Source organism: Kogia breviceps, chromosome 3 (assembly GCF_026419965.1).
Source record: "Kogia breviceps isolate mKogBre1 chromosome 3, mKogBre1 haplotype 1, whole genome shotgun sequence".
NCBI lineage: Eukaryota > Metazoa > Chordata > Mammalia > Artiodactyla > Physeteridae > Kogia > Kogia breviceps.
In genome coordinates this window covers 151,798,722-151,817,388 of record NC_081312.1, presented here as the reverse complement: position 1 = coordinate 151,817,388, position 18,667 = coordinate 151,798,722, and the positions used below count along the sequence as shown (strand labels likewise).

Sequence of the window (18,667 nt, the reverse complement as noted above, 5' to 3'; positions counted from 1 at the left end):
GACCCATAGTAGACAAAGAATAAGCTGGCCAATGCCAGGGGTCTAGACCCAATGGTGGCCTCTAGCTCCTAGGAGTATCAGAAAAGAAAGACTCAAATGAATTCTCACCCTAAAGAGGGCTATGGACTTCCAGTGGAAAGCCAGTCATGGCTCCCTTGCTCCCCCCTTAGATCCACATGCTCAAGTGAATACATGGCTGGCAGCTCCAGGATCAACCAGCAAGACCACCAAATCACAAACAGATCCACCACTGCAAAAGCCAGGGCTTTTAGTTCCCCCATCTTCCAGAACTCAGGGGCATTTGTGGGCTCACTGAGTCCAGCACAGACTCACCAGCACTGCTCAGCAGTTACAGTCCTCTCCTGCCTGCACACACGAGCAAACCGCCAGGCCAAACCCTTTCATGGGCCAGCAGAGACACAATGCATCCCTAGGCGTGACGTGTAACCACATAGCCAGGTTGTGTGGTGCACAAGCCGTGCCCAGCCCTCGTCCCCCTCCCAACTCACACACCCTCTTGTGAACAGCAGGGAGGACTGTAAGGGGTAATGTGAAGAGGAGCAGGAGGAACCGTGTTGGGGTGAAGACAAATCATTCAGAGCTGCCTTTCTCTGAGCCTCAGAGGAGGGGGTAGTCACCCACGTGCAGTGTGTGTCTGACTGTAATCTCTCCACCGGGGCAGGTAAGAGTCTGTGGGAACACAAGCAAATAGGAGCTAAACCCTACTTTGTGGGGAGGGCTCCACATTCAATTTATCATTTCTGTGGTTATCATTCTGGACTTGAGCTTGAGGAGAAAGGTCACATCCCAGGAAGAGTATATGGAATCGTAAGACTTCTGGACTGAGGGGATCCAGCCATGGTTTCTGTACAGGAATGCAGATGCCTGGGCATTTGAGCAGTTGACAGGAGTCCTCCCCCAACGAAGACTACCCAGAAAGGGGATCCCAACTTCTCACGTGCCTGAACGCTTGAGTTGGGACTGCAGTTAAGGCTGCCGTAACACTCCCTCTGCCACACTCTCACCTGGAACCTAAGTAACTTACTAGATGGTTGTAAGAACTGTCTTCTTACAATTTACTGTCATAAGAATTTACTGTCCTTTGCTTTCCCTTTTAATCCATTCAAAATACAGGGTCCTTCAGGACCTAGACTACATCCCTGACACTCGGTAATTACATCTGAAAACGTTTCTTGCTGCTCTTATACTAGCAGCAATTTCTAACTTTGGGGAATACCAAATCCCAACCAACAGTTTCTAAAGGAAAGTGCCATGCCAAAAGTAATCAGACTTCCATGATTTTGCAACTAATTCAAAACATACCTAATGATGTCCTCCCTACATAATTTGAATCCTACCCTACTCATGAACATGAGCCTGGATCTCATATTCAGCTTAGGTTCTTAGGGATGAAGCTGCTTGGGCAAATCTAAGGAAATAAGCTACTGGGTAAGTGAGAAAACAGGAAAATTATGCTTTAAGAAAATTTGCAGAGACAAGTGCTCACACTAGATATTCAACAACAGGTAGTTATGTAATTTCATTACTTTTTTTGAATAAGAAAGAATGCTTATCTTTCTCAAACTTTCCAGACTAGGTCCTAACTATATTATTAACTATATTAACTGCTGAAAAGTATAGCTAGAAGAATGCCCTCTAGGAGAGTGGATCTGGGGTACATTTGGGGAGACAGGGAGAGTCAATGCATATACTATCATGTTCTACTGAATGTCACCTACTTTCTGTTCCCATTTTCCAAACCACTCAGACATGGGATGGACTCTGAGTCTGCTGCTTCCTGTCCCCTGGAAAGCCAGGAAGTCCATGCATCTGAAAATGGTCTGGTCCCACCCTGACACCTCCAGGTCCTTCCAATTCTGTGACTTCATAAGGATATCACAGCCTAATCATGTGTCTCTATAGAACACCAGAATCACCACTGGTTTTCAACATGTTCAAAGGAACCTAACCCTGCCCTTAGGTTTGGTTATTTAAATTGCTTTAAATAGACTTCCAAAACCCTCTCTCTTTTAGCACTTACCACACTCTGCTTTGAATTAGTTGTGATACCCTCTCTTCTACCCCTTCAGACAGTGAGCCACCCAGAACAAAGGTCTCTCAGTATTCTTGCCTATCACAGGAAACGTACATGGTAGGCACTAATTAGCTCTTCAGAAACCAGTTAGCTATGCAGAAATCTTTCTCTGTGTAAAGAAACTGTAGCCAACTCTCCCCAAATCTACCAGAGTCGGGGATGAGGCCCAAGTGGTTGGAAATAGCCAGGAAACATTCCCATTTTGATCATAATTGTCAGTTCAGCCAGGGGTGGAGAGCTGTCCCCAGCTAAGGAGGCAAGAGGACAGTCATTCAACAGGCAAACCCGGACCGTGGGCCTGCTCAGGCCCCGATCTGTCTCTGAAGCAGATTCAGGGAACAAGTTAATGCAGGAATACACTAACATGGTATTCCCTGACCTTAAAGGGTTCATAGTCTGCAGAGGTGGAGAGAAGCCAAAGGAGAGGGAAATTGGGAGAAAGAGATGACAGAAGGAGAAATTACAGGACTGAGAAAAAAAAATTTTTTTTAAGGAAGTAGCCATGGTTAGAAGATAAACAATAAGGTGTCAAACCTAGATATGTGGTTACAAAAACCATGAAAGCCTAGGACGGGGGAGAAATGGGGCACATGACTGGTGGTTTTCTGTTCTGGTCCCATGGTGCCTCTTCCAGGGGCTCAGAGATACAGTTGCAGACATCTCAGGGACCCTTGCCTATTTCTGGGTCCTGGCACCCCTTTCAGATGGCGCATGCAGGCATCAACTCTGGCCCCTGTGAGACCCATGCTCACGTGAGTGCCCTCTCACGCCCTCCCCAACCACCCTCCACCTTCCCCTCACCCCATGCAGCCTGGTTAGTGCAAAAGCAGTCACCCAGAGGCCCCTCAATGCCCAAACCCAAGAAAAAAAGCAGTCAGAGAAATGTAATGCAATGGTGCGTTTACCTTCCAGAGCTGGGGTGAGACAACCAGTTGCTTGATAAGCTAAGCAAAAACAGCAAATGGAATCATTAGGCCAAAACAGCAAGGAGAGGAGGAGGAGGAGAAATCAACCACAGTCGGCAAAGTATTAATCTGGGACCCAAGGGCTTTTCTATTAAAAGGGACCAGCTGTCTTAGTTGGCCTGCTCCAGTTAGCAAGTGGCCTCACCACCGGACACAATATATCTGAAACCAAGAGCTCGTTAAATGCAACAGAGTCCAGGAAAATGGTTAGGCAGGAAGGAGGCCTCCAGGGGCTAAGCTTTGAGAAAGGTGTGTCCCAGGTCCTTGAATCACTTATAGCTTCCTGGCACGGTTCCCCACTCCGCAGCACGCCAGCTTGGGGGCAGCTCCTGCTTCAACCCTCGGCCTTTTTGGGGAGAAGAGCCCCCGTTCCTGGAAATCCCCTCACAGGCTGGGAAGGAGACAGGTGGCTTGGAGAACAACCATTAATATGTTAAAGTATGGTTAAAGAGAACAAGGCAAGGCAAACCAGCTGGGAGGGTGAAGAACAGGAGAAGAACAAAGCAGTTAATTCAGCAGGAGCCAGGAGGCACCCAGTTCGGTCAGACCAGCAAAAGGCCCTTTACACTTAGAGGCCCTGATCATCCCTCCTGCCCCGGGGCAGCTGAAAGCGGACACCAGCCAGGGTCTGTGTAGGCCACTGGGGGGTGAGGACTCACACAGAGCTGCCCCTTAGTGGAGATCCAGCCCACTTGATATGAGTCAACTTTTGCCTCTGCCTCCACTTTTCCTAACAAAAATATCTCCAGTGGAGTCTAGGGCCACGATCTCCCACTGCTCTCTGGGAGGTCTCAGGGGCCACCCAACCACACTCACTCCCTTCAGTCTGTCCCCACCATGAGAATAGCTCTCCCTTCGTTATCAGCAGTCCAGTCTGCTCAATGGAACTCTATCTGCATCTCTGACCACTGACAGCCTGTATCTTTATAACCAAAAAAACCAAACTCATCCTCTACCCCAAAACATGGCTTCCACTCCAGTGCTCCTGGGTTTGTGGATACTACCAGCACTCTCCTGAAGCTGTAAATCTGCCATTTTGGACTCCTCCTTCTCCCTCCCAAGTCCAGTTAGTCAGTAATTCTAGGCCCTTCTTTCTCCTTTTCTATTCCTGCTGCTGTGTTCTGATCTAGACCCTCGTGGCTCCATATTGGATGATCACACCCCTTCTCCTTCACCCCTCATCACACCACCTCTCTGAAAAAAAAAAAAAGCTACAATCCCCCCACTGTGTATTATATTGACTCTCAACTCCTTGACTGGGCACTTAAGGCCCTCCCTCACCTACTCACACCCCATCACACACGGTTCTCTACTTCCCAATACTCAGGTTCCACTGTAACCAGACCTGTCGCCTAACTGGCACGGACAGGTCCATTCCTGGCCTCTGAGACTTCACTTCTGTCCTCTCTGCTTGGAAAGCTCTCCCCCTTTCCTTCTGCTCATCTAAATCCTGCCTATCCAGCCTTCAAACCTAGCTCTTGTAGCTTCTGTAGCTCTTGGCACAGTGCTAGGCATACAGTGGGTCTTCAACCTCTGTTTTATGGAAGAAAGAGCGAGAAAGAGGGAAGAGGGGGGAGGGAGAGAAGGGAAGTATTTCTTTCAACCTGGAAGGGTCCTGCCCCCCAGAGGGAGCTGCTGCTCCAGAATGCAGCTGCCTTTGCTCACAGCTTAAAAAATCCTCTGGAGGCCAAGAGGGCACACTTCCCATGGTTTCAAGGCACTGGCCAACTCCATCCTTTCCTGACCATGAATTTCCTTTGCCTTTCTCCTCAGAATGGAGAGATTTCTCCTTTGTTGGGTCTGAATTTCTTCCCTAGGAAGTAGAGGGAGAGAATCAGCTCTCTAATTCAGACAGAAAATGACAGGTTCCACCTGCAAGTGGGCAAGGGTCTGAACTGTGATAGTGACCCCTCCCTGGCTCTCTCTAGGGCTGGCTGTGATGCTCTGCTCCCTGGCCCCATCATCCTGCTTTCTCTAGGCCTCACCCTTACATACTTAGCCATGTCAGGAGGAGTCCTGGGTCATGGAGGCACCTTGTCTTCAGAAGGTGCCTGTGCACTGCTGACTGGGCCAGAGGTAGGTTCAGGGCTCTCACCCAGCAAGGGAACTCCCCATTTACTGACTGAGTGGGTCAGAATTAGAGGCATCAAATGTTGGGGTAGAAAGGCTAAAAGAGTTCTTCATGATACCTTCACTTTATAGAATGGAAATTCAGGGCCCAGGAAGGAAAGGTCTCTTCATAAAGGAGAAAAGTAGGCCTGTGGGGAGAGGGGGCGGCAGCGCAGGGGACCAGGACTGGCCCTGAACGCTGGGGCCTCCCACTCTTCCTGGCTTTCATATATTCTGGGACATAAAAGGCCCTCAGAAAGTCCTGGCCGGATGCCTCAGTTTCCCTGAAAGCCCTGGACAACCTGCCTGACCCAAGCAGAACAGAAGAGGTGTCACAAAGCTGCAGCAAGTATCATGGGCTCTGCTGCTCCTCTGAGCCCACTTGGACCAGAGCGTCCAAGAAATGAGGGGTCAGAGATTTCTGGAACTTCTAAGTGTCCTTGGAAGCAAGTTAATAATAACTGCACCCACCCGACTGTGGTTCCTTAACCTACTCTATCTTACCCATGCCCCACTTTCCTATAGGGGTGAGGTCCTAGAGGCTGGATGCCCTAGGAGAGAGGGCCTACAGTTTGAGGGGATGACTTGCGTGTTGGACTTCTGACCCCAGGGGTACTGGAAATATCCTTGAGCTGACTATGGTCTGGAAATCCCTCCAGGGTTGGAGGAAGGAAAGGTATGCACAGGAAGACAGGTTCTAGACCTGGGCCAAGGCTTCTGGCCTGGTTCACAGCCCAGCTTTCCATCAGCTCCCAGGAGCAGCCTACCCTCCCAAGGTCCCATGAGAATGATGACTCACAAGCTCTGTGATAGGTGTGTATCAAGGTAGACCAGAAAACACTGAAGTCAAGAGTGAGTGGGACAGAACCTGCTTCTCCATCAGAATTCTTGGGATAGTCAGGGCTCATCTAGACTGGAGCCAGGGTTAGCTGGCAAAGTCCTCAAGGGACCCTCTTTCTCCTCCATCTCTTGGGCCCTCTTCCCACCCCCACAGGCAGTCAGGTTGCTCTGAGAGACAGAAGACTATATGGTTGCCTGCTCTAACACAGGAATCAGGCCTTGACAGACAGCTGTGAACTGCCTCCACCCCAAGTACCCAACACAGCCCCATTCACTTTCACAGTCTCCCCTCTTTGGCCAGAGGTTTTTCCAGAGGTAAGAGAAACCTAGCCTTCTTTGTCCCTCAGGACCGGGGGCGGGGCAGGGGTCTGTGGCCAGCTGGCAGAGGCAAAACCACAGCCCACAGTCCTGGGCTAGAAAACCCTCTCTCCTACTGCCCCAGCCCCGCCCCTCCAAACACTTGATGAAAAGAGTCTCCATTTAAGAACATTCTCACTTAGGTCCAAAGGGACTTAAGCCAGACATTTCTAACCCACTTGCAGTTCTCAGGCTGACACACTGCTTTGCGCTCATCACATGTGCAATTGTATCTACCATACTTCTCAGGCGGCAGCTGGAGAGCGGACATGTGTCCACTCTCCAGCCTTTTTCCTAACAGCCCAGATCCCCTGCCCTCCCAATTCTGCCTGGTTTTCAAGCCACCCCAATGCTGTCTCTGAGAAGGGCCCTGCTTCCTGCTTCTCTTTGTTCCACTGGTATTGACAAAGGCCAGACACAGGAGGCAAGGCCCAGACAAATCACTGTGACAAGTATGAGACAAGTGTGAGGCTCCTGGAAGGGAGTCAGCTTCACCATGGACTGGAGTAAATATACAAATGTCATTCCAGTTTTTCCACAGAGGCAGTGGCTAGGAGGAAGGGGCATTCTTTCTGGCAGCCAGGGACGTTGTCGAGTCTGACTCAGTCATTAACACCAGCCCTCAGCCCTGCCCCAGACATGTGACACCCTTTGCCGAGTTTTATGCAGAAACCGGTTCCGGTTACATTTGAACTTTTCCAACTCCAAGGTCAACAGAACTCAGCCAATCCATGAGGAAGTGCCTGGGACTTTTCCTGAATGTCCTTGATGTCTGTTTTTGTGTTGCTTTAAGAATGGAGGACAAGAAGTCTCCAGACAGCTTCTCAGAGGACTGGCTGTTTTCTGTGTAACCTACGGCAAGACAAGTTCTGGGGCTGTGACACAACCACTAACCCAATAGCCAACCATCACAATTCCGTTTGGAATAGACTCCAGAGTTGGAGGGAAACGAAGCTGTCCAGAGGGGACAGGAAGTGTCTGTCTCCATGATAATGCACGTGTCCCTGTGTGTCTGGGTGCCTTTGAGTGCCAAAATGCCCCTCTATTGTCTGCAAGTCTTTACACGGGTGGGTAGCCTAGCTCCTAAAACAAAGCATCCACGCCTCTTTAATTCTTGAAAGAGAAGTAAAGGGCTCATCATTTCGTCCCCTTCCCTTGGCATCCCAGTCCCCCAGAATGGGCAGGGCAACTGGCTTCCTCAGAGCCACAAGCTCTGAATGCTCAGGCCGGGCCGACCAGCACCTTGAGCAACCCCTTCACCTCACCAGCCCCCACCGAGATCCCGGGGAAGACCAAAGTCCTGGGCCCAGAGGAAGACCCTTCTCTGAAGAGTTTATTTTTTTCCGCTGAATCCGGAGCTAAGCAGCCCCCTTCAGGGTAGTGCCCCTAGCGCCCCCCACCTCCCCCTCTCCTCTGCCCACCCCCGAGAATGTTCTCCCCCTCCCTTCCAGCCGGCAGGAATGTCAGCCTCTCTGGCTTTCCTTATCGAGAGCTGTGGAATCTGAGGCCCGGGAGTAGCTGAGCGAGGGGCAAGAGTGAGGTAGGGGAGACAAGGAGAGCCTTCAGGCCCCTGTGAAATCACCCCAAAGTAGGGCCTTCCTCGTCCCCAGAGCCTCGCATTGCCGGGGGCTAGAGGCCCACGGGCCATGAGAGGTCAGGAGAGCCGTGAGGGGCCGTGAGGGCCGGTCCGGCCTGACCATGTCCCCAGGCCTCGGGCCGGCGCTCCAGGGGCCCATCCGAAGGCCTCCGCCCTCCCGACGCGCCGCCCCGACCCGGCCAGGACCCCAGGGCGCGACTCACCTGGTCTCGGGCCGCACGCTGAGCAGGTAGCTGCGGCTCGCGGGGCTGGGGATCCACATGGGCCCGTCGTCCTCGCCGTCGCCCCCCGCCCCGGACCGTCCGCCCGAGCCCCAGCCGCGGCCGGGGGCCCTTCGCGACCCCATGCTAATGCCGGCCCGCGCCCGCCGCCGGCCCCTGCCCTTTCAACAGGCCCCCGCCCGCCAGGCCCGCGCCGCCGGCCGCTTCTCCCGCCCGCGGCAGACGCGCGCCCCTATTTATAGCTGCGGGCCCGGCCGTCGTCACCTGCTGCTGTCCCTCCCCCAGCCCGGCCAGCGCGGCCTCCGAGGCGCCGGGGGGCGCCGGGCCGCGGGGGCCTCGCCAGCCCCGCCAGGCCCTGCCCGAGGGTCCGTCGATTCCTTCCCTCAGCCAACCGCCCGACGTGTGTGGAGCGCCCCCCTCCACGCCCGCAGCCGCCCTGACGTCGGGGCCAGCCGTCCGGGGAGGCCTCCCGGAGCTAGAGGGGAAAGAGGGTGCGGTTCTTGAAAGGAGACCAAGCATATGCCCCTCACCAGGTCCCTAGGACCCAGGCTTCCTGCCAACCTTCCTTCCCTGCTCGCGCCCCGTTTCGCAGGTGTGGAAGCTCAGGCTCTTCGGCCTTTGCCAACGGGAGGGTGCAGAAGTACCCAAGGAGCTGCGTGGGGTGTGCGACCCAAAGTCCTGGAAGGCCAAAGAAGCGGGGGGCGGGGGGCGCGAGGGGGCGGAAAAGCTGCTCGGAACCTGGGGGTCTGGATCCAGTGGGAGATCAGGGAGCCAGGGACCCGCCCCTCTTGCTGGCAGCAGCCCTGACTGACCCTGGCCTTGCCAGTGGCTGTTGATCCAGCACTTAGACAAACCCAAACCCACATACCTGCATAAGTGACCTCAGTTCCGGAGGAGGCCAGTACTCCTCAGAATGCTCCTCTCCATTATCTAGTAGCTTGGGGGTTCAGTAAACACCTCTAGAATAACTGAACCTCCTTCTCCACCCTGTTCAGTCTCGATTTCCCAGCACCCGAGGAGGAAATGGGCTGAGTCCTAATGCCCAGAAAAATAATCATTCAACAATTTCTGAGAGCAAAATTCTAAGCACTGTGTAAACCTGGTTGTAAATATTGGGAATGACCACAGTCTGTTTACCCATTCTTTCGTCTCCTACATCCTTGAGAGCATCCAGAAAGTACCTGGAGCTGGATGGTTATAATTATTAGAAAGTTGGAGGGCTTCCCTGGTGGCGCAGTGGTTAAGAATCCGCCTGCCAATGCAGGGGACACGGGTTCAAGCTGGTCCAGGAAGATCCCACATGCCGCAGAGCAACTAAGCCCATGCGCCACAACTACTGAGCCTGCGCCCTAGAGCCTATGAGCCACAAATACTGATCCCGAGTGCCACAACTTCTGAAGCCCACGCACCTAGAGCCCTTGCTCCACAAGAGAAGCCTGCGTACTACAACAAAGAGTAGCGCCTGCTTGCCGCAGCTAGAGAAAGCCCACCCGCAGCAACAAAGACCCAACGCAGCCAGAAAGAAAGAAAGTTGAAGCAAAGGAGTACAACCCCTCTGTTCTAGAAGCTACACTCACATCCCCACTCCTTTTGGAAATGGCTCTTCCTTCACTTTCACTGTGTGGTTCCAATGGCAACTGCCTTGATCCTACATGTTCCCTACCCCCACTCCCCGCACCCTCCCTTCTGACTCAAGCTAGTCTATTCATGGTACCCATCTCCCTGACTACAGAAGCAAGCATCAGACCCAAGCTGTGTCAATCAAGGTTCTTCACCAAAATGTTTTCACCTGGAATTGGGAAAGAAAACTGTCCCTCCGTGGTGGAAAGCTGTGAGCTGCAAGGTCCCAGCTTTTACGAGCCGTGTTTCTTGCTGTGTGGAGGAGGCCAGTCTGCAGTGCGGAAGAAGGAAGCTGACACAGAGAGAAGCAAAGGCAAGGGGTACAGCGTCCTGATGGCTTTCAGGTGCCTTGTTGCAAGTGTTCCTGTGATCTACCTTTGTCCATGGCCTTCCTGCAGTTTGGCAGTTCAACCATTTCCTGGAATCCATACCCAAAAAGTTCTCCCTTTGCTCATGCTGATTCAAGTTAGGCTTCTATTAGTGGAATCTAAGAGTCCTAACCAATACTAAAGCCTTGTCTTCTAATAATGAGCCCGAATTTGCCAAATTTGACCACATGCCCCCATTCATCCTTGTTCTTGGCTCTCTGGAGGTGGGCATATTAAAATCTCTTCAGTTGTCTACAAGACAGTCCTGCACATATCTGAAAGTCTGCTTGGAGTTTTGGTTCATTTGTTTAAGTGATTACCCATGTATCAGGCTAGAGCACATGTGCTAGAGGCAAGGGTCACAGGATCTGTGCCTTCAAGAATCTTATGGTCTCATAGGGGAGACAGGAATATAAGCAAAATACAATGCAAGGTGAAATGTACAATTATAAAGCCATGCATAGGGGAGCATAAAGTATAGAAGAAAGAGTGGTTAGTTCTGTCTAGGGATTTGGTTAGGACAGTTTACAAGAAAGAAGCTAAAGCTGAAGAAGGGTTTTGATAATTGCGTAGGTGCTCACAAATAGACTCTTGTGGATGGGGGCAGGTGGACAGAATATTCCAGATGAGGGAATAGTATGCACAAAGATATGGAGGTGTGAAGCAGCTTGGCATTCATGTCACTCAAGTGTAAAGGATTTGAGCAAACAGAGAGAGAAGTGAATTAGGCAGAGGGCAGATCCTGAAGGCCTTGCCTAGTACAATGAAGAACCTAAAATTCCCTTTTAGGCCATTTCTCATGACAGTGGATATGGTGCTGCTAGTTACCCCAGTGACTCTCCAATTTATCAATTTCCTTTTGAAAATGTTACACACATACCCCCGCAGAGGTCAAACCAGAGAAGCCCACGATTGAATTAGCACCTCTCTGGGTCTGGGCTCCACACAATTAGCAACAACTTTTCTTTTTCTCCTTTGGCTGCCTTGGGTCTTCGTTGCTGCGTGCGGGCTTTCTCTAGTTGCAGCGAGCAGGGGCTACTCTTCGTTGCAGTGCACCGCCTTCTCATTATGGTGGCTTCTCTTGTTGTGGATCACGGTCTCTAGGTGCGCGGGCTTCAGTAGTTGTGGCACGTGGGCTCAGTAGTTGCAGCACACGGGCTCTAGGGCGCGGGCTCAGTAGTTGTGGTGCACGGGCTTAGTTGCTCCACAGCATGTGGGATCTTCCCGGACCAGGGATCTATCCTGTGTCCCCTGCATTGGCAGGCGGCTTCTAATCCACTGTGCCACCAGGGAAGTCCCAGCAACAGCTTTTTTGGCAGCCAAATTATTTCACTGATCCCGAGCCTGTAAATTTTCAACATGAACCACTGTTCCTCTAAGTCTTTCCCACTCCTGCTTGTAAAGTCTTTTTTTATCCTAAGTGCAAACTTTCACCTTTTTTTTTTAAAGTTAGATCTCATGTTCTTCATCTCACGTTCCCTTTCCTTCTTATCTCTTTTTGAATTCTGCTCCTGTCATCCATTGTATAATCTGTCCTTCCCAGATTCTTGCTATATGCCAATTTAACAAGCAGACTTTCATGATGATATGGGCACAGCTGAGTAAGGAGTGTCAAGGCATTCAAGGATGGAGAGATGGAAAAGGCACAGTCTCTTTCCTGGATTTACTGCCTAGCAGGAGAGAGAGGATATGTAAAGTGTTGTTTAACAAGAACTAGGCTAGAAATCCAGAGACTCAGGTTGTAATCCTGCTCTTCCACTGAGTGGCTGTGTGACCTTGGGCAAGTGGCTCACCATCCCTGAGCTTTATCTTTCTCCTTTGTTAATAGGAGTGAGGTCATGATCCTTTATGATCCTGAAGGTCATAGCTGTTGATTCAGCAAGTATTTATTAAGTCTCACTGCTGACTACTACACACCAGGCATTATGGCGGTACTGAGGGTGCAGAAATGAATGTTATAGTCTCTACCCTTGAGAACCTCTCAAGCCTGAAAGAGAAAACTAAAACAGAATCACCATCAATCCTAATAGAGGTTTGCACATGAGAGCACAGAGGAGCGCGTGCTGTGGTTCTGTGTTTGGAAATAACCATAATACAAGGCAGTCAGTGTTTGCTATTAAATAGGAGTACTGATGAAGCGTTGTAGGAACTTGCTACTGGTGCCAGCATCCCCTCTCCCGATTGTTTTGAACTTCCTGGGGCCCCAGAGTAAACTGGGTGCCCGTGGTAAGAAAATCTCGGGCTACTGTTAATTAACATCCTTAGAGCAGTGTAACAAGGGAAGCTACTCTCAGACTATGACAGGTTCTCCCAGGACATTCCGACTCAACTACATTAGCTCCTCTCAAGGTCTGAATGAGTTTGAACATGACTTTTATTTTGAATTAGTCCCATCCCTGCCCTTCCTACTCAGCTCTCTCTCTTCTAATACTAACAAAATTCCAAGGAAACAATCCACCCTCCTTTGAAGCATTGGCCAAGGGCATACGTTACCTCATATTTATTAGCTATCAGGACACCATTCCACATTTCTCATCATCTTCTACCTGAAGTTATTGAATTCAGGCCACTTCACATTGAGTGCCACCGTGCAGCAGGCTCTGGTCCCCTGCCTCTCTAATAACTCAGCCAACAACCTGGCAGCAGGTCCATTGACTTCAACCTCTTAGAGACTTTCACCCCCCCTCCCTTTAGCAACTCAATCAAATGTCCACCACTTGAACCTCGTCAGAGGACTTTCTCCACCTGTAAAATGGCATCCTGTTATCCTTCCATGTACCAAGCCTGCCTTCAGCTTTAGGGCAACTCCAGACTCCAACTCCCCCATAACTTCTCCACTTATGAATTCCTTCCTGACTTCTTTATGATGCCCATCCCATCCCCATCTACACACAGGCACAGTGTAGAGTGGACAGTAACTTCAACTACAACTATACTTTCCTCAGGGATCTCATTTCACTTGCCCCTTGACCTTCTACTAAGTTTGCCTTGCTGGTTCCTAACCTTGAGTCTGGCTGTGGGCTTCTTGCTCTGAGGCTGGCCAACATTTCTGGTTTCCAACCAGAGTCCGATCTCAGGCAGCTTGGCAATCCTTTTACGTTTCCCCAATCTGAACTTTTCCTTTCCCTATAGCAACTGTTCCAAACAAGATTCCAACCTCCCCTCGCCTTCCTCGCTTGCAGTGGTCAACTGTTCCTTCAAAATACAGGGAAAAGTGAGACCATTGGTGAGAACTTCCACTTTGAAGGAGGACAGGCTAACTATATCATTCCTGAGTTGCACTAACCTCTGCTTCAAAATGTATACTGTTCCTTCCAAGGCCCTCAAACTTCTGCTCTATCAGCTCTTCCTGTCCTCCCCTGCCTGGCCTCCTTCCTCACAACCTGTGAGGATGATCACATGTTTGTTTTCCCTGAAATATTTACCTTATCTTTCACTTCCTTTTACTACCTTTACTTCTTAAAATACATCAAAGGAAACCAGTCACGTTCTCAAGCAGTAATGGGTTACCAGAATTGGGTGATAAAGTGCAAACTTTGGCCTCCTGAACAAAGCAGAAGCGTCCCCACGACCAGAGCTGAAGCAGACATCGGAGCCAGGCATGCCCAACAAGAGTGGCCAGATGCCAGTGCCTGAGTGTCACCATGGAGCTCCTAGGGGTCAGAAGAGGTCCTTGGCCGGGGGTAGGAAGAAGTCTGAGTGGAAGCACATGTGGCCCCAGCTGTGAGGAAGGGAGGAGACGGGGGCAGGGACCACTCAGGGTTGGCAGGAAGAGAACTTGGCCTCCACCTCTAGCCTTGTCCTGCCACTGTGAAGCCTCAGCACTCTCTAGGACACCTCTGTTGGGGGTCCCCCCAGCCTGTGTATGGACATCTCCAGGGATTAGAAATATGCTACTCCTCCAGGTGGCCCATTTTATTTTTAGGAGGATCTTCCTTTTATGGAGTCTAATTCTGTTCTGCCTTCTGAGGCCACACAGAGGAAATCTAGACTCCTTTTTGATATAATAGCCCTGCAAAGGTATGAAAAAAGTGATCATGAAACATCTCTTTTCTTGATGAAACCTCAAATTCCTTCAAGAGCGCCTTGAGTGAAATGGCACTGAGGGTCCCGCACCAAGCTGGATGGTCCCCTCTGAACATGTCCACTTTGCCAAAGTCCACCTTAAGCTACTGTGCCATGAATATCACACTTCACAGGTGAGCTCTTCAAGGGAAAATACAACTATCATCAACCTCACTCTGGTCAGTAGACTTTCAAGATCTTATTTTGCTTTTCTGGCACCTGCGTGGACTCAGGCTGAAGCCTTTTCCACAAGCTATGGCACAGGAATTGAGGTCAGAGGTCAGTGACACCTTCCTTATGAAGCATCACCAGTTTCCACACCAGTTATCAAAGCTCCCCAGACCTATGGCCCATCTCAGTGCAAGTCATTAGTAGCATAGTAAGTTAATCAAACACATATCCATCCCCCCAGTTTGCTCTATTTTTCTTTCTCTTGATTCTACTCATTTTAAAGTTCTCAGTCCTGAGCTCAACAAGCCCTAGGTTTCTGCTGGCCCTGCCCTCCAGTAGGAAACTTCTGCCCTTCTGCTGCAAGCTGCCCTTCCGCTGCAAGCTGCCCTTCCTGCCAGCCAATCTGCAGTGCTCTAGACTGCTTGTCTGACCTCCCTCCGAGAGCTCCCACAGCTCCCAGCTCAAGGCAGCTGAGTCCATAATCCTGGAGGGTGGAGACTCTAGGTGCTGCTGCTCTGGGATGAGCTGGCCACTCTGGCACTCCAGGGATTGGAGCTGTGTCCACAGCTGTGCTGGGGTAAGTGGACACCAATTAAAGGATTACTGGCAACAAGAAGCCACTCCTGATTCTGATTTGATTGGACAGGGAATTTGGGACTCAAGGGTAGAGATGCCCTAGCCAGGTGCCCTCCCCAGTCCACCTATTCTGATTCAACATCTGATTAGAGGGGCCAGGAATTTCTGCCTCAAATGTAGGTCCTTTCCAGAATAAAGTTACCATTACATGAGAGGGTGACTCTGTGGTCAGGGGGCAGCAAGTAGGTGGTCAGGCCCAGGACACAAACTCCACATTCTTAGAAAGACACCATCCCAGCCAGGTCTCTCCAGGTCTTCTTGCAGAGTGAACTGGTCCTTTTCCTTCAAGTCTTTTTTTAAGGGTCCTTCTGTATCTCAGCTGGCCCTCCTTTTCCACAACAGCTATATCTTCTCATTCTTTAAAACATGCCAATACCTCCTGGTAATAGTTGCTGCAATTACTGCTCAACCCAAGGGATGCCATTGACAAACCAAGCCACTACCTCCATTTTTGCTAGCACCTGCCACACTTCCTCCTAATCAGCTACTCATACTGTCTAACCCCACCACCACCATCACCCATCCTAAAAGTCAAGTGTATTTTCCAGGTTCTAAACTCTCTACCTGTTCTAACTCTCCTGCCTGCTCCTTCACAACTTTCTGTGCCTTTCCTTACCATCACCTCCCCACTCCCCTCACCTCATGTTCTCCTTTTCCCCATTTAAAAATCATATTCAAAACCCTCCTCAGATCCAGCCTAGTGTAGAAATGCGACACCTCTTTCTCAGGCAAAGAGCTTCTTAGAAAGCAGAACTCACCTTCCTCCTCAGATACCAAAAATATGCAACCTTGTCTATATGCACAATGGGTCTTAGGGCAAAATTTCAAGCAACTTGGTCTAAGGACTAGAAAACCCCAGAGGAAAATAGGAATTGTATACAGTGTGCCCTGGGCTATAACTGAAAAGGGAGGCCTGGAAACAGTGGAGCATCCTAGTTTAAAATATCAAAGAGCAGCTAAACTACTTACTTCAAGCATCAAAGATATAATCAACTTTCTCCATTTTCACAGAAAATAGAGACAAAGACTATGGGATTAAGTTTTAGAAGTAATATCTAGTAGACTTTAGTCTATCTATATCTATCTATCTATAAATAATACCATGCCCACCCATGAAACGAGATGGTGCTACCGACCCACTGTCACATGAGCACTCACTACGGTGGAGGCTTTTCCCAGTTAGAATTGACTTAAATGGCTGTATCATATCCTTTTGACACATTTTTCATACAATCAATTACACATTTGTTGAGTTTTCAGTATTCATGCACTAAAAACTCAATTTCAATTTGCAAATAATAGTAAATATTATAAAAAATAAGAGCATGTTAAAAGGCCAATACATGACACAATGAACTAGTTCAAGAATTCATCTGGACCTAGGTCTCTAATGAATAGATACATGGGAAATAGAAGAATCTGAAGATGCTTTGGAATTACAAAGTAAACAGTTCAAACTTGGAAAGGCTTGACAAAAGCCAAAAGAAATAGTTACTCATAAAAGAACTAGAATTCTAATTGAAAAAGCAGAAATCTGATGCAAATTGAAATATAAATAAATGCAAATAAAAGTGATATTGCCTTAGGGGAGGAGGCGGGGGGGGGGGTCTTCCATTTTTGTATATATCTAGGCCAAAAGTCAGTAAATAAATACAACAATTAAACAAAGGAAGAAATTCAATAAGAGATCTTGCCTTTAGGAAAGTCCCCTCTATTTTTACATAAATATATACAGGATCAAGAAGATAAAATCTAGCCAGGCTCAATTCTAGATCCCCAGGAATTTAACCACCCCCGCCCCCCCAATTTGACAGATGTAAGAACTGAGGCCAAGAGAGATCAAATGACTTAGTTACAGAATCCAGACTGGAACCTAGGGCTCTTGATTTCTAGTCACTGAATTTCTTCATTCTATTACACTGCCAGTGAGTTTATTCTCAAGGCTATGTAGAAACAGGGAAAATGTCCAGACATAATGTTAAGTAGAAAAAAGTAGGGTACAAAATCAGAGGCAGTGCAGTGCTAGTCACACCTGAGTAATCTCAGATCTGCCCCTTACTAGTTCCATGACCTTAGGGTCAACCACTCAACCTCCAAAAGAATAATAGTAGTATTGATATTTATCTCATAGGATTGTTATGAGACTAAACAGGAGAAGGAATGTGAGAATAATGTCTGTCATAGAGAAATGTTTGATATTAACCACTGTTATCATAATTATACCATAAACTCAGCTGTGAACAAGGACTGGAAAATGATATGCAAAAATGAAAACAACTGCAAAGATGGGATTATAAATATGCATGTTTTTTATTTCTCTAATAATGCTATATCATTTTCCAATAAGAAAAAGGTGTTGTTGTTTTTTTCAGCCGTACCGCGCGGCTTGCAGGATCTTAGTTCCCCAACCAGGGATCAAACCCAAGACCCCTGTAATGGAAGCGTGGAGCCCTAACCACTGGACTACCAGGGAATTCCCCAAGGAAAAAGCATTTTAAATAGAGACCTAAAACAAAAAGTCAAACCCATACTGGGACTTGAGTCTTAGTCTGCTCTTTCCCCCAGAGGGACCGAAGGCTCCCAGTTTCTAAGACCGCTGTGGCAATTGTTGGTAGAAAAGGTCAGGCTTTGGACAACAGCCTGAATCCCCTGGAAAAGACAGGGAGAAATGTTCCAGAATCCAGAAGATTCTGACTCAGATCAGACCCTGAGAGAACTTTGTAGCTACCGGTTGAATCAGATTCTTTCAGTCACACATGCATGCATGAATTCAGTCATTCAAACATTCTTTGAACCACTAGTGTACACAAGGAACTGTACTAGGAGCTTTTAATGAATTAGACTGACCCACTGGATGTTTAGAACAATCTCCATTATGTAAGTGAAAAAAAAAAGCAAGCTTCAGAACACTGTGTGTATAGAATGCTACCATTTGTATTAAAAATAGATATATAAATATACATATTTAAAAACTTGTAAATGCATAGAATTGCTCAGGAAGGATACATAAGATATAGAAACAGTGATTAATTCTGGAGAGGGGGATGTGGAACTGAAGGCTGACCTCCATTGGGAAGCTTACTTTTTATTGTATTCTCTTTTTGCATTGTTTGATGTCTCACCATGTATGTGTATTAATTTTTTCAAAAAATGAAAAAAAAATTTAAAAACAAGCAAAAGAAAGTGTGCCCAGAGCTGAATACACAGTGATGACCAGGGCAGGCAAAGTGGTTTTTCTGCAGTCTCAGGGAAGGCAAAGTGTGTTGAACTTGCTGAACCACAGCTGTTTTCAAAAGCCAGACTGTTTACATAAGTTAAGGGAAGAGCTCTTTCTACACCAATTAGCTTATAGTAATTCAGCATATCATTTTACAGAGATAAAGGAGTTGGAAAATAAATACTAGTCATTTGTCAAGCCTTAGAGTGTATTAAATTGTAGTTTCTACAAGGGTGGGGATCTTATCTGTTTAACTTGATCAGTAGAGCATTCACTCCAGCAGATAAGTGCTAGTTACAGCAAGCATTTTCTGATAACAAATGATAGCACAACTATTTTAAAACATCTTTAAAAAAAAAAAGATCAGAATATATTGGACCCTGAGGGAACCATGTTCCCTGCGAGG

At 48.6% G+C, this 18,667-nt stretch overlaps 1 protein-coding gene across 5 annotated transcripts in view; it reads right to left on the bottom strand.

Annotated features, from left to right (window-relative positions):
- The window catches only part of ALPK3 (alpha kinase 3), a 50,077-nt gene extending 41,683 nt beyond the window's left edge, over positions 1 to 8,394 (bottom strand). For 2 of the 5 annotated variants that reach the window (XM_059057253.2, XM_067029977.1), the window contains exon 1: positions 8,167 to 8,394. In XM_059057253.2, coding sequence (XP_058913236.1) covers positions 8,167 to 8,309 — 143 coding nt within the window. In that variant the 5' untranslated portion in view covers positions 8,310 to 8,394. Of the gene's footprint in view, positions 1 to 3,000; positions 3,040 to 8,166 lie in introns of all 5 variants that reach the window. The other 3 variants (XM_067029978.1, XM_059057252.2, XM_067029975.1) reach the window with 3 other exon arrangements.
- Positions 8,395 to 18,667: the final 10,273 nt, after the last annotated feature.